Raw genomic sequence first — 13,727 nt, forward strand, 5'->3', positions numbered from 1 at the left:
TCCGGCTCTTTTATTAAAACGTTCCCCTTTTTCAGGGCTACTACACTAACGTCACCGGTCCCAGAGGAATCATCCGATTCACTCCGAGAGCCGGCGTCGTCCAGCGAGCAGTCTCCTGCCACGGACAGGCAGTCCTCGATGGTAGCCTTAAACAAGGCTGCTCTCCTCTGCCTTTCCTCCGGTGGAAGCTCGTCACAGAGGCGGCAGGAGGAAGAGCGGGCGACGTGGCGGGGACCCAGGCATCCCTCGCAGGTGTCGTGCCGGTCGAAGCTGAGCAAGTAACCGGTCTTGCAGGAGGGACACAAGCAGATGGTGTTGGAGCTGGACATCTCGTTGAAAGGTCAGTTGTTTTATATTAGCTTGCTGAAGAAAAATGGGAGCCGATTACCCGCTCTTAATGTAACTTATACGGATCGGGTGGGGCCCACACAGCAGGTGGGCGTGGACTAATTTTTTCAGTATGATGCTTGCGCATAACGGGATAAACCCATCAGCGACAGCCTTAAAGGGCGAAGCCTATATGACATAGAACCATCCATCCATTATCTTTACCCGTTTATTCCATTTTGGGTCACGGGGGTCGCTGGTGCCCATGTCCAGCAATCACTGTGCGAGGGGCGGGGTACACCCTGGACGGGTCGCAAGTCCATCACAGGGCCACATATAGACAAACGAGACAAACAACCATTCACTCTCTCACTCACACCTAGGGACAATTTAGTTACCAATCAGCCTAACATGCATGTTTTTGGTCTGTGGGAGGAAACCGGAGTACCCGGAGAAAACCCACGCATGCACGGAGAGAACATGCAAACTCCACCCAGAAGGCCCCTGGACCGGGGTTTGAACCAGGGACCTGTTCAAACATAAAAATATAACATTTAAATTTTTTGTGAAGAATCAACAACAAGTGGGACACAATCATGAAGTGGAATGGAATTTATTGGATGTGTCAAACTTTTTTAACAAATAAAAAACTGAAAAGTGGGGCGTGCAATATTATTCGGCCCCCTTGCGTTAATACTTTGTAGCGCCGCCTTTTGCTGCAGTTACAGCTGCAAGTCTCTTGGGGTATGTCTATCAGTTTTGCACATGGAGAGACTGAAAATCTTGCCCATTCTTCCTGCAAAACAGCTCGAGCTCAGTGAGGTTGGATGGAGAGCTGAGTTGAGAGTTTAATAAAAGGTCGTTTTTCTGACTATTTAACCTGTGATATAAAGTGTTTTTTTGTGCATGTTGTTGTGAGTTACCCAGAGGCCTGAGGAGGAGGCCTGGCCCGCCTCCTCCTGCACGCTATCTAGAGGTTTTCTCACGCTAGCTTCTCACGCTCCCTCTTTATCTAGAGGTTTTTTAAGCTTCTCACGCGCTCACACTATCTCAAGGGTTTTTCACAGACTTTAAGTCCAGGTGGGCATGTTCTGTTTACTGGGAGATGTTCCCATGTAATGCAGAGAGTATTAAAGTGTGACACTCAGAATTAGAGTTGAAGTCTGCTGTGGATCTTGATCCGATGCCCAGCCAATTGATGTTACCTTTTTACTCGGACTGAAACGGCTTCCCGGTCTGGTGTCACGGTGAGGGGCTTTACATCAATGTTTGATTTGTACGGAATGTACTTGTGCTTTGCTTCGCTGTATCTGTGGCGGTGTAATAAAATGACACTTATTATTCTAGCAGAAACAGCCTGTGAGTTTTTAATTCATTGTTCCGACCATTTTCCCCGAACCTGTATTTTGTTTAAGATAATTTCATAGAACAACAGCGTTTGTGAACAACAGTCTTCAGCTCTTTCCACAGATTCTCGATTGGATTCAGGTCTGGACTTTGACTTGACCATTTCAACACTTGGATATGTTTATTTGTGAACCATTCCATTGTAGATTTGGCTTTATGTTTTGGATCATTGTCTTATTGGAAGATAAATCTCCGTCCCAGTCTCAGGTCTCTTGCAGACTCAAACAGGTTTTCTTCCATAATGGTCCTGTATTTGGCCCCATCAATCTTCCCATCAATTCTGAACATCTTCCCTGTCCCTGCTGACAAAAAGCAGGCCCAAACCATCATGCTGCCACCACCATGTTTGACAGTGGGGATGGTGTGTTCAGGGTGATGAGCCGTGTTGCTTTTACGCCAAACATATCGTTTTGCATTGTGGCCCAACAGTTCGATTTTGGTTTCATCTGACCAGAGCACCTTCTTCCACATGTTTGGTGTGAGAAATGGCTTTCTTCTTGCCTCTCTTCCATAAAGGCCAGATTTGTGCAGTGTATGACCGATTGTTGTCCTATGGACAGACTCTCCCACCTCAGCTGTAGATCTCTGCAGTTCATCCAGAGTGATCATGGGCCTCCTGGCTGCATCTCTGATCAGTCTTCTCCTTGTTCGAGATGAAAGTTTAGAGGGACGGCCGGGTCTTGGTACATTTGCAGTGGTCTGATACTCCTTCCATTTCAATATGATTGCTTGCACAGTGCTCCTTGGAATGTTTAAAGCTTGGGAAATCTTTTTGTATCCAAATCCGGCTTTAAACTTCTCCACAACAGTATCTCGTACCTGCCTGGTGTGATCCTTGGTCTTCATGATGCTCTCTGCGCTTTAAACAGAATCCTGAGACTATCACAGAGCAGGTGCATTTATACAGAGACTTGATTACACACAAGTGGATTCTATTTATCATCATCAGTCATTTGGGACAACATTGGATCATTCATAGATCCTCACTGAACTTCAGGAGTAAGTTTGCTGCACTGAAAGTAAAGGGGCCCAATAATATTGCATGCCCCACTTTTCAGTTTTTTATTTGTTAAAAAAGTTTGACACATCCAAAAAATTTCATTCCACTTCACAATTGTGTCCCACTTGTTGTTGATTCTTCACAAAAAAAATAATTTTTTTATCTTTACGTTTGAAGCCGGAAATGTGGCAAAAATTTGAAAAGGCCGAATACTTTTGCAAGGCACTGTATATGTCTGCTTCTTGCATTCTGGGTGTTACTTTTGTCCATGTCCAGCAGTCACTGTGTAAGATGTGGGGTACAGCCTGGACAGGTTGCAAATCCATTGCAGAACCATGTAGACAAACGACACAAATAACCACTCACACTGTGTACCTAAAGAAAATGTATGCACAGAAAAAACATGTAAACTCCACCCAGAAAGGTCGCAGGCCAGGATTCAATCTAGCAACCTCATCGCTAAGAGGAGGCAGCTCTACCAGCTGTGCCACCCCGACTAAAAGCAGTCTAATCATAACTTTCATAGCAGTTTACACAGACTATTTTATATAACTTCCTATTGCTTTCAATTTCACATTACGGTTATTCAGGCAGAATTAATTTAATATTCCTTGTGAATGTGCTCAAGGATGCAATAGAAGTGCTATAGTCAGCTGCTGCGTTATTTATATTTGTAAATGTCAGAGAAGTTTTGGTCAAAGGTTATTAATGTTTTTATTGTGCTTTATTATTGTGGCTGAGAACATTTTTCCACTCTGACCTGGAACAAGTGACTCGATTGTCTCACAAAACTATTATCTCGAACTGAAGGATGTCTCTTTGATGCCCATGAACCATATGTTTGTGCAGACAAAGAGTGCTGTGTAAGAAGACTGCAGCTGGCTTCAAGGGCACACACTCAACCACACTGAACTCTGCTGAGCTGAGAATGTGATAAAAGTTAGCAGATAACACAGTTTGCGACTCATTTCTGTGACTTGTCTTCATGCATGTATGTTTATGTATGTAACCTGTCCTGAAAATGTTGATTAAAAATGTTCACCTGCTGTAAATTGTGGTTCTTGTGAGTAAACAGTTAAAGAACAAGAGAATTTGTCCAACAATAAATTACACAGAACTCAATGACTTTACTAAGCAAAACTCACAATGCTGTAAAGGTTTATATAATAGCATTCACATGATTCTCTATAAAATATATATATTTGAGTTATTTTATGAGGACAGCAATCAACTTTCGTCTTGGCCCTGCTCAGACTAGCTGTTAGCTTGTCAAGCAGGGTTAAAATTAAACTATTTTTTCCAAACTGGTGTTGTTAAAATAGCCATTTGCAACATTAATGCGTATTTGCTCTCATCATGATCAATAACTCTCCTGTGGGAACATTTTGTAATGTTGTGATGTGTGATATTAATGGTCCCATGTAGTCACTCCTACTGTGACAAATCAGTGAGGACCAGAAAGAACTGGTTGTTTTTATATCCTAAAGGGCTCATTGATATGACATTGGTATGATGGAGTTGATATGATATGGCAACGAGTTTCAGGCAGAGTCCTTAACTCAGATCCACTCCTTCCTGTCTGCAAGCAGACCTTTTGATGACGGCTCTCGGACATGGAGGGGAGGAGCTGAGGTCTGGGCTGGAAGATTACTTTATAAAACTAAATTTGTCTGGCCCAGAGAGTTAGAGCAGGTCAGGGTTTCACATGGACAAGAGCACTGATAACAGTGTAATCTTGTAATTGCATGTTCTGTGAATTGTTGGACTGCTCTCCAAAGCTTTGTAAATAAATCTGATGAAATACACCTTGGTCTATAAAATATTTAAAAGTGTTAATTACTCTCGACAAGCTTTAGCTCTATAAGCATGGTTTACCCCGTGTAGGCGTTTAATGTAAACTCAAAGGTAATAAAAAAATGGTCAGACACAACAGGACTTTGAGGAGATATACTAAGTTATTAATCTTGATGCCGTAGGTCAGAACTAGGTCAAGGGTGTGATGATGAAAGTGAGTAGGTGTTCAGACATTTTGGGTAAAACCAATGGACTCTATTAAGTTTTTAAAGGCCACGCTTGAGCTATCACTTTCTGCATCTACATGAATACTGAAGTCACCCATTATTATGACTTTATCAGTATTTAGTACCTTTCACTGGAAGTATTCTGATGCATGCTCAGTAATCCAGGTTAACTAATGATCAATTGTTAGGCTAGTGGTCCTCCTTTTGCACACGAACAACTAGTTTTGGATGTCACCAGCCAACTGGTTGATTCACTATGAGAAGGCGCTATTCATAAGTCAGAATGAAGAAGTCTTTTGAATAAAAGACGAAACGTTTCAACAAAGCAGAATCCGTCCAGAGGACCTGACTCAACCTTGTTAGATTTCACTGGAAGGATCAGTTAAACAAAGTAAGAGTTAGTTTCCCAGCTGAAACAAACGAGCACATTGTGAGGCAGTCTTCTTCAGTCTTCTCTCCCTCCCAGCTGCTGAGTTGCTTTGTTGGCCTTCCTCCAAAGCAAAGCATTTTGTTTTATCTGCAGGCATTCCATTTGCACACATTAACGACAAGAATTCCCCTCAAGAACAACGCTGCATGACAAGAACAGGGCCCTGGGTGCTAAATGAAAATCACTGACGGATATTAGTGGCGATTGTTTTGAAGACTGAGCTGAAAGTCAGAAAGCTGCTGCTCCGTTCCAACATTTAAAAAGGAGAATGTGAACCGCCCCACTTTACTCTGCATTCTTTGCTAACCTGACATTCCTTCCTGTTACTCTGAATAAAAATTCACTTAACACACAGTGTTGCACTTTGCACGCAAGAAACTTGATCAGTGTGTTGTGACAAAATGTACACCATTAATCACACCAAAAAAGAAAACTGAAAACAATGCGATGGACAGACTGTGACACCTAAAGTGTCATAGCATATAAAAATGTCCTCTCTGTGCATAAACAAGTTGTTGTGGAGCCAATATCCTGCAAATATGTGATTTCCAGTTGTGTCTGTAGTAATTTAAAGACGACTGTTAGATTTTTATTAAAGCAGGGTTATGTAGAGTACTTCTGAGCAGTCAGTATCTTCCCTGAAGTAAACAGCAGTCGGCACAGCACAGAAGGCAACAATCGAATGGATTTCAAGCTAGGTGCAAATTTATACTATTTAAAACAATACTAGTTTAAAACTCCCCTAGTATTTCAAACAGACACGATGTTGAGCTTTTTAAACATCTGTAATATAGATATAATCTTTACAACTGTTGCAAATCTAACATCAGATCCATGTGTGATCAGATAATAATTAATGTGCCGCTTTGAGTAAGTTAATCAAATAATCATATGATTAACACTGAATATGTATCCCATTTATCCATCCATCATCTTTACCCGCTTCTTTCTTTTCGGGTCGTGGGAGTAACTGGTGCCCATGTCCATCAGTCACTGTGTGAGAGGCGGGGGACACCCTGGACCGGTCTCCAGTCCATCCCAGGGACACATAGAGACAAACAACCATTCACACTCTCACTCACACCTAGGGACAATTTAGAGTTACCAATCAGTCTAACATGCATGTTATTGGTCTGTGGGAGGAAACTGGAGTACCTGGAGAAAACCCACACATGTACAGAGAGAACATGCAAACTCCACCCAGAAAGGCCCCCGGCCGGGATTTGAACCAGGGCGACCTGCTCGCTGAGAGGCAGCAGCTCTACCAACTGCACCACTGTGCCACCCTGTATCCAATTTAGACCCATATATATGAAAAAAAAAAAACGTTACATTCAGACTGTCATGAAAAAAATCTGATATGGGTTGTGTGCGAGTTAAAAATGGATTTGGGACACATTTGCCTGCAGCGTGAACATATAGCTTAGGGAGGCCATACTGAGATGGTTTGGACATGTCCAGAGGAGGGACAGTGGGTATATTGGTAGAAGGATGTTAGAAATGCAGCTGCCTGGAAAAAAATACAAAAGGAGGAGGACTCTCTGTGACGACCACGGAAGAGGGAAAAGCCAAAAGAAGAACTCGATGTTGCCACAACAATCCATCAAGTTGCAGAAATTATTTCATCTGGTAAAAAAGTCTTGCTCTTTTAAAGTGGAAAGGTTATGAGTTCTGCTATGTGAGCAGTGTGCCTCTCTCTGGGCTAAGCTTTAGCTCTAACAGATGTTTGTTTCATGCTGCTGCTTGAAAAAGAATTTGATCATGGCTGAACAGAAAACAGTTTTATTCCCGGTTTAAATATTATTTGAATATCAAACTGAAAGTCCTTCTGATTTATTTTGCAATATGCCTCCTTAGTTTTATTTCTCCCACAATCACAGCAATTTAAAAGTAGAGACAAAAATGGCACCAGGTGATTGGTATCCAAAGTTTCCTCTCAGCAGCTCAAGATGACCTCAATCAGTACAGAGTGGCTGACTGTGCAGGGATGTGCCCCATCTTTGTCCATTAAAAGGGAAAGTAAACTAGGACAGAGTGTACTTTTACTTTTGTTAAATCTATAAATGGTGAACCCATGTCTCTAAAGCCTGGACTGAACAAGTTAAGGAATAAACATAATTTAAAATAATAGAATTTGAACTCATCTGGCTGTAGTAACAGATATAATTTAACATGAACAGCTCTTTAAACATGCTGATCAGATGAAATAAAACTTGCATACATTAAATCCTGGACCGTAAGCCCTATCAACAAATGGTACAAATATATTTTATCTGAATGAGCTAAACCAACCCAAAAATAAATAAACAAGACCAATTGCTCAGTCCACCAAACCAGTGATGCCCCAGAATTCAGATCATGGGCTGACCTACATCTTATCCATTTTCTCTGGGGATCTGCTGGAGGAAATGAGTCTCACCCTGAGACTAAAAATTTAGGAGTCGAGATGAAAATAGAGCAGTATGCAAGAATAACTCTAGCTGAAGGTCAGAGGATCCTAAGAACGTGTTGTCGATCTGCAACCACTGGGTGTTCAAAAGGTGCAAACAACAAATATTCAACCAATAAAAGGTCACTGTATTTCTCCAACAATAGGCAAACTAAAGAAAAACGAAAGATGTAGCGAAAATGTTCTGATTTTTTCCAGTACACCACTGATATTATGTGTAAATATTATTTTAAAAGGTTTCCAGATGCATGCTCAATAATCCAGGTAGATAAATCTAACGAGGTTCAGTCAGACCCTCTTTGTTGAAACGTTTCATCTTTTATCCAAAACTGAAGTCGTCTTTGGGATAAAAGGTGAAACGTTTCAACAAAGATGACCTGACTGAACCTTGTTAGATACTTTAAAAAGGTTTTCAGCCTCAGCACGGTGGCTCAGTTGGTAGAGCTGTTGTCTCTCAGCGAGAATGTCACTGGTTCAAATCCCAGCCGGGGATTCTGGGTGGAGTCTGCATGTTCTCTCTGTGCATGTGTGGGTTTTCTCCAGGTACTCCGGTTTCCTCCCACAGACCAAAAACATGCATGTTAGACTGATTGGTAACTCTAAATTGTCTCTAGGTGTGAGTGAGAGAGTGAATGGTTGTTTGCATGTGGCCCTGTGATGCACTGGATACCTGCCACTCACACTGTGACATGGGCACCAGTGACCCCAGCGGCCTGAAAAGGAAGAAGCAGGTCAAGATGATGGATGGTCAGCCTTATGGAAGCCCATTTCAGCCACAGTGAAGAAAATAAAAATATCTATCTCAATATCTCAAAAGCATAACTTATATTGAAGCTTGCATAACTTTGAGATATTAAGTCATAACTGTAAAACCATTAGAGTGAGAGAGTGAATGGTTGTTTGTCTCGTTTGTCTCTATGTGTCCCTGTGATGGACTTGCGACCCGTCCAGGGTGTACCCCGTCCCTCGCATAGTGATTGCTGGACATGGGCACCAGCGACCCCCGTGACCCAAAATGGAACAAACGGGTAAAGAAAATGGATGGATGGATGGATGGTAAAACCATTAGGTCATAATTTTGATTTAATTATTGGGAGTGTCGTAAAGAGGTGAAAAAGAGAGTTCAGGCAGGATGGAGTGGATGGAGAAAAGTTTCAGGAGTGATTTGCGACAAAAGCAAAGGTCAAAGCAAAAGTTTACAAGACAGTGGTGAGACCAGTTATGTTCTATGGTCTGGAGACCGAGACGTGGACAAAAATACAAGAGAAAGAACTGGAAGTAGCAGAAAGGAAGATGCTATGGTTCTCCTTAGGAGTAACAAGGATGAATAAGATTAGGAATGAGATCATCAGAGGTACAGCACAGGTTGAACAACTGGGAGATAAAGATAGAGAGACCAGACTGAGATGGTTTGGACATGTCCAGAGGAGGGACAGTGGGTATAATGGTAGAAGGATGTTATTAATGCAGCTGCCAGTTAAAAGACAAAGAGGAGATATATGGATGCAGTTAGAGAGAACATGGAGGTAGTTGGAGTGAGGACAGAGTGAGATGGAGGAGGATGACTCGTTGTGGTGACCCCTGAAGAGGGAAAAGCCAAAAGAAGAAGAAATCATAATTGAGTTACGCTCATAATTATAATTTAAAAGAAAAAAATGTGAAGTTAGCATTTAAAATAATATTGAATTGCTTTTATTGAAATGCCAAGTCAAAGTTATGAGATCTCATAATTGTGTGACTTTTTTAAATCAAGTGTCAGAAATGGACTTCAGTAAGACTCAACTGACCTTAAACTCATCTTTGCCAGTTGGGGTCTGCAACCATTATCAAAAGATCCATTTCTGCCCCTTTGTTCACTAAATTAAACGTGTCCAGAGCCACAATACCTTCTACAACTGGGATTCTCAACTGGTGGCCCACGGACCACTTTAAGTTTGTTGGAGGGCACTTGAACAGTATTTGATATTTTTACATTCTAAGACAAAATAAAAGATGAGATTCTTGAAAAGAAGGAAAAAAAAAGTTTTTGCCTAGTTTCTAAAAACTAAAACAATAAACTATGCATTATTATATGATTTTTTTTATTGTAGAAAAATTACTTCTCCTACTTTGAATAAATAAAGCATAAAGTGAACGCAAGTATGTTTTACTCCTTGTAATGTTTCTTGTATTCATATAGTTTCTAAATTAATTACATGAAAACTGCTAAAACTAGCCCCTTTAGTTATAACATCCAATAAAATTCAGTTTTATTTCAGTTTTGGTCAAAGCTTGTAAGAGCCGCTGCAGAGGGACCAAAGAGCCGCATGTGGCTCGGGAGCCGCAGATTGCAGACCCCTGCATGATTTAAAACAATCAATCCACAGAACGCAGGATCTGCAGCAAACTTTGTGCACATGGAAAGAAGTCACAGTCAGCCTCACCTTCCTGCAGCTCCTCCAGGCTGCTGATCCTCCTGCCCCCGTCCAGCGTGTACAGGCTCCGGACCCCCTGGGGGAGGTGGACGTTGTCCGACAGGGACCGTGTGAGCTCCATGAGCAGGGCATCCAGGGACCGGAACCGGTCGCTGGACACGGCGTACACCAGACCCTTGAAGTATTTGTCACCGTTGCGATAAAAGCGAACTTTTCGGGCTTTTTTCTCCGACGTGAGGGACTGCAGAGTGCGCGTGCGGTAGAAGGCGCAGTGCGCACTGCGAGCGGGGCTGGGGACCAGACCTGCGCCTCTGGAGCCCGACAGGGACCCGGCGGAGGAGCTGGTCCTGCGGGTCCGCTGAGGCTTGTCTCGGTCCTCAAAGTGTTCAGTTTCGGTGTTTCTGCACAGAGACATGATGTCTCTTTAAACCAACAGGGGGTTGAAAACAGAGAGATGCGATGACACGTGTGCGTCTTTCAACTCCCACACCGCAGCTCGATACGAGTCAGGCTGGAAAAATGAAGAGTCCACGAACGATCCCCGACCTGACTGATCCGATGAAGAGTTGTCTGTAGCCTAGAAAAACCCGAGACAGGCGCAACTATCCTGCTGGAGCTGTGTCCAACTGTCTGACAGTCATCACCGACCTGTTGTTGTTAAAATACACAGGAAAGAAACGAGGCAGAGCACCTCGGATCACCTCGCATCCTCCTGTCCAACAAATCGTCCAACAAGCTGTCAGATCGATACTTAATGGAAGGAAGGACGCCTGGAGCGCTCCCGGGTCCTAATGCCCCAAATTTAAATAATTCGATTACTGTAAAACTTTAAAATCTGAAAATGTCAAACAAAAATCACAGGAAAAAAATTATGATTTAGCAGCACAAAAATATCTTGAACTGTTCGATCAGTCAGCTAGGATAGTTTTAAAATCTTCCACTCTTATTTTGGTGACTTCAATGCAACTTGCAGAGGTTAACAACACTGGACCATGTCACACTGAGGAACTGTATTTGTGGTAAGATGTCCACGTTTACCAAGTTTTTGTTTTTTAAACACTTTGTTTTTATCAAATGCTTTTAAATATAGATTATTTTTAAAAAGAGAGAGAGAGAGAGAAATACAATGTTCACAGTTTAAATGAGCTCGCCCACTTCAAAAACAGAGTAGCCCGATTCCCTCATTTGAGTCAGCTTTGATTCTGGAGTCATGAATTCTTGAACATTTAAAGTGACACAAATGTAATATTATTGAATGTATATGTGTAAAAAAAAGTTCAAGTTCAAGTAGGTTTATTGACGTTCTCACCACATGTTGTACATGAGGTAGAACGAAATTGTGTACTCAAGGTCCCAGTTACACCCAACCATAGCGAGAATATAAAGTATAAAAAGAAACAGTATATAAGGATCTAAGATATACACTGATATACACTGAACAAATACCAAACGGTACACTAACGATCTAAAATATACGCTAAACACTAATAATGTAAAACAATACGGTATATTAAACAGCAGCCCGAAGTCTGAGGTGAGCAGATTGGTATGAATGAATACAGCAGAATGAAATAATCAGCAGATCAACAATCAAAGTGGCAGTACAGTGATTCTTTTCACAGTGATAATCCTGATTAGAGATGCATAAGTCTAACAGTTTCAGGGTAGAAGATGTTCCTCAGTCTAGTGGTTCTATTCTTAATGGTCCTCAACCTCCTGCCTGAGGGGAGAGGTGCAAAATGTGTGTGTGCTGGGTGAGTGGGGTCTTTCATGATGCAGATGGCCCTCTTCCTGCATCTGGAAGTGTAGATGTCTGTGATAGTGGGAAGACTGACTCCAACAGTCTTCTGTGCAGCCTTCACCACTCTCTGCAAAGCTTTTCTTTCTGCAGCTGTGCAGCCTCCATGCCAAAAAAAACCTAAACAAAAACCAGTAACTTCAATTACTATCAAAACAAATGATTGAACATAAAATGTTTAACAAATATAGCCAGATAGGTACACAAGATCAAATTACAGAAATTTCAGTTCCTTCAAAAATGCAGTGTGAATGCTAATTGCAGAAGAAATTGCTGAAAAACAACTGAAATTAGCTAAAAACAAAACAGAAATGTAGCTGAAACAGCATAACAAGGATAAATTAGCAGACGAAAGCAGAAAGTCATTAGCAGAAATTAGCACAAAAATGAGAAAAGTAGCTAAAAAAACTGACATTGGCAAAAAAATAAATAGTTGAAAAGTAGCTGAAAAGGCAGAAAGAAGAACCAGAGGGAAACGAAAAAAGATGAAATGAGCACAAAAAGTGGAATTAACTGAAAAGGCCTAAATTAGCATTAATACAGCTAAATAGAAGCTGAAATGGCAACAAAAAAAATGCAAATAGCAGAAAAAGATGAAAGGGGCTTAAACAATCTGAAAGTAGCAGAAATTATACAACAAAAAAACATGTTTATCTGAAAACAGCTGAAATTAGCTAAAAATGCTAAAAAGGTACCTGAAAAGATAGAACAAGCTTAAATTAGCAGAAGAAAGCAGAAACAACATGTTTTGCCCAATTGGGCTGAAAGAAACAGAAATGAGCAGGAAAAAATGTAAATTGTCTGAAAAAAAGAAAAGAAAAAAAAAAAAAACCCAGCTGAAAAGTAGCTAAAAAAGCTGAAAGAAGCTTAAATTACCAGAAGGAAGTGGAAAGACATTTTTCTAAATTAGGCTGAAAAAAGATGAAATCAGTGCAAAAGAAGTGGAATAAACTGAAAAAGCTAAAATTAGCATAAACTGCTAAATAGTAGCTGAAATAGTAGAAAAAGTTTAAACTTGCATAAATCAATTGAAAGGAGCATAACAAGCTGAAATTAACAAAATGAAGTTAGAAGAAGCACAAAAATGTTGTTCTGGTAGTTAGTAAAAGAATCTGAAAAGAGCACAGAACAGCTGGGAAAAAAAAAAAACAGCTTAAATTAGCTGAAAGTAGCCAAAAAAAGTTAAAGCTTGCAAAAGGAAGCTGAAAGAAGCTGAACTGGAACAAAATGTAAAAGGAGCAGTAAAATGTTGTAAACAGATCTAAAGTTTTGAAGGATGTAAAATGAGCTCAATTAATTTTCTATGAGAAAAATGTTAGAAAAGGCTAAATATTTCAAAAAGCCAAAGTTGCACCAAAAGTCAGCAGGATTGTTATGATTGAGCTGAACGTTTTAATATATGATTTGTTGAAATAGCTCAAAAATTGTAGAACGAGAATCGCTCCCAAAAAAAGTATGGAAAAACAATAGTAACCGATGATAATAAATATAAACAGTATCACAATAGTGTGAACGCTTGATGAGCATTTACACTATTAGCTGTTTGTTTAATTTTAAAGACATGTCGTTTTTATCTAGTTCACTTCTGAGTTTCTAGAAAGTGACGCACTTTTAGAAGTAATTAGTACGGTGAATACAAACATGCGTACTATCTTTGTGTTTAAATAAATGAAACTCAAACCAAACTACAAAAAATAAAGTAAAATAGAAACATTATTTAAAATGAAACGCCAGCTGTGTGGGTGCATTGTTCAAGAAGCCTTTCCTGGAGGAAGTCACTTAGGAAGAACCAACATTAATTCTTTTCCCCCAGCAGAGGGAAATCCTGTACAGAACACACACACACACACACACACACACACACACACACACACACACACA

The 13,727-nt window shown here is 40.7% G+C and overlaps 1 protein-coding gene across 1 annotated transcript in view; it reads right to left on the bottom strand.

Annotated features, from left to right (window-relative positions):
- dclk2a (doublecortin-like kinase 2a) overlaps positions 1-10,501 on the bottom strand; it is an 87,008-nt gene extending 76,507 nt beyond the window's left edge. Inside the window, exon 1 of the mRNA XM_037690517.1 lies at positions 10,058-10,501. Coding sequence (XP_037546445.1) covers positions 10,058-10,463 — 406 coding nt within the window. The 5' untranslated portion in view covers positions 10,464-10,501. The remainder of the gene's footprint in view (positions 1-10,057) is intronic.
- Positions 10,502-13,727: the final 3,226 nt, after the last annotated feature.

Source organism: Nematolebias whitei, chromosome 16 (assembly GCF_014905685.2).
Source record: "Nematolebias whitei isolate Nwh7 chromosome 16, NemWhi1, whole genome shotgun sequence".
NCBI lineage: Eukaryota > Metazoa > Chordata > Actinopteri > Cyprinodontiformes > Rivulidae > Nematolebias > Nematolebias whitei.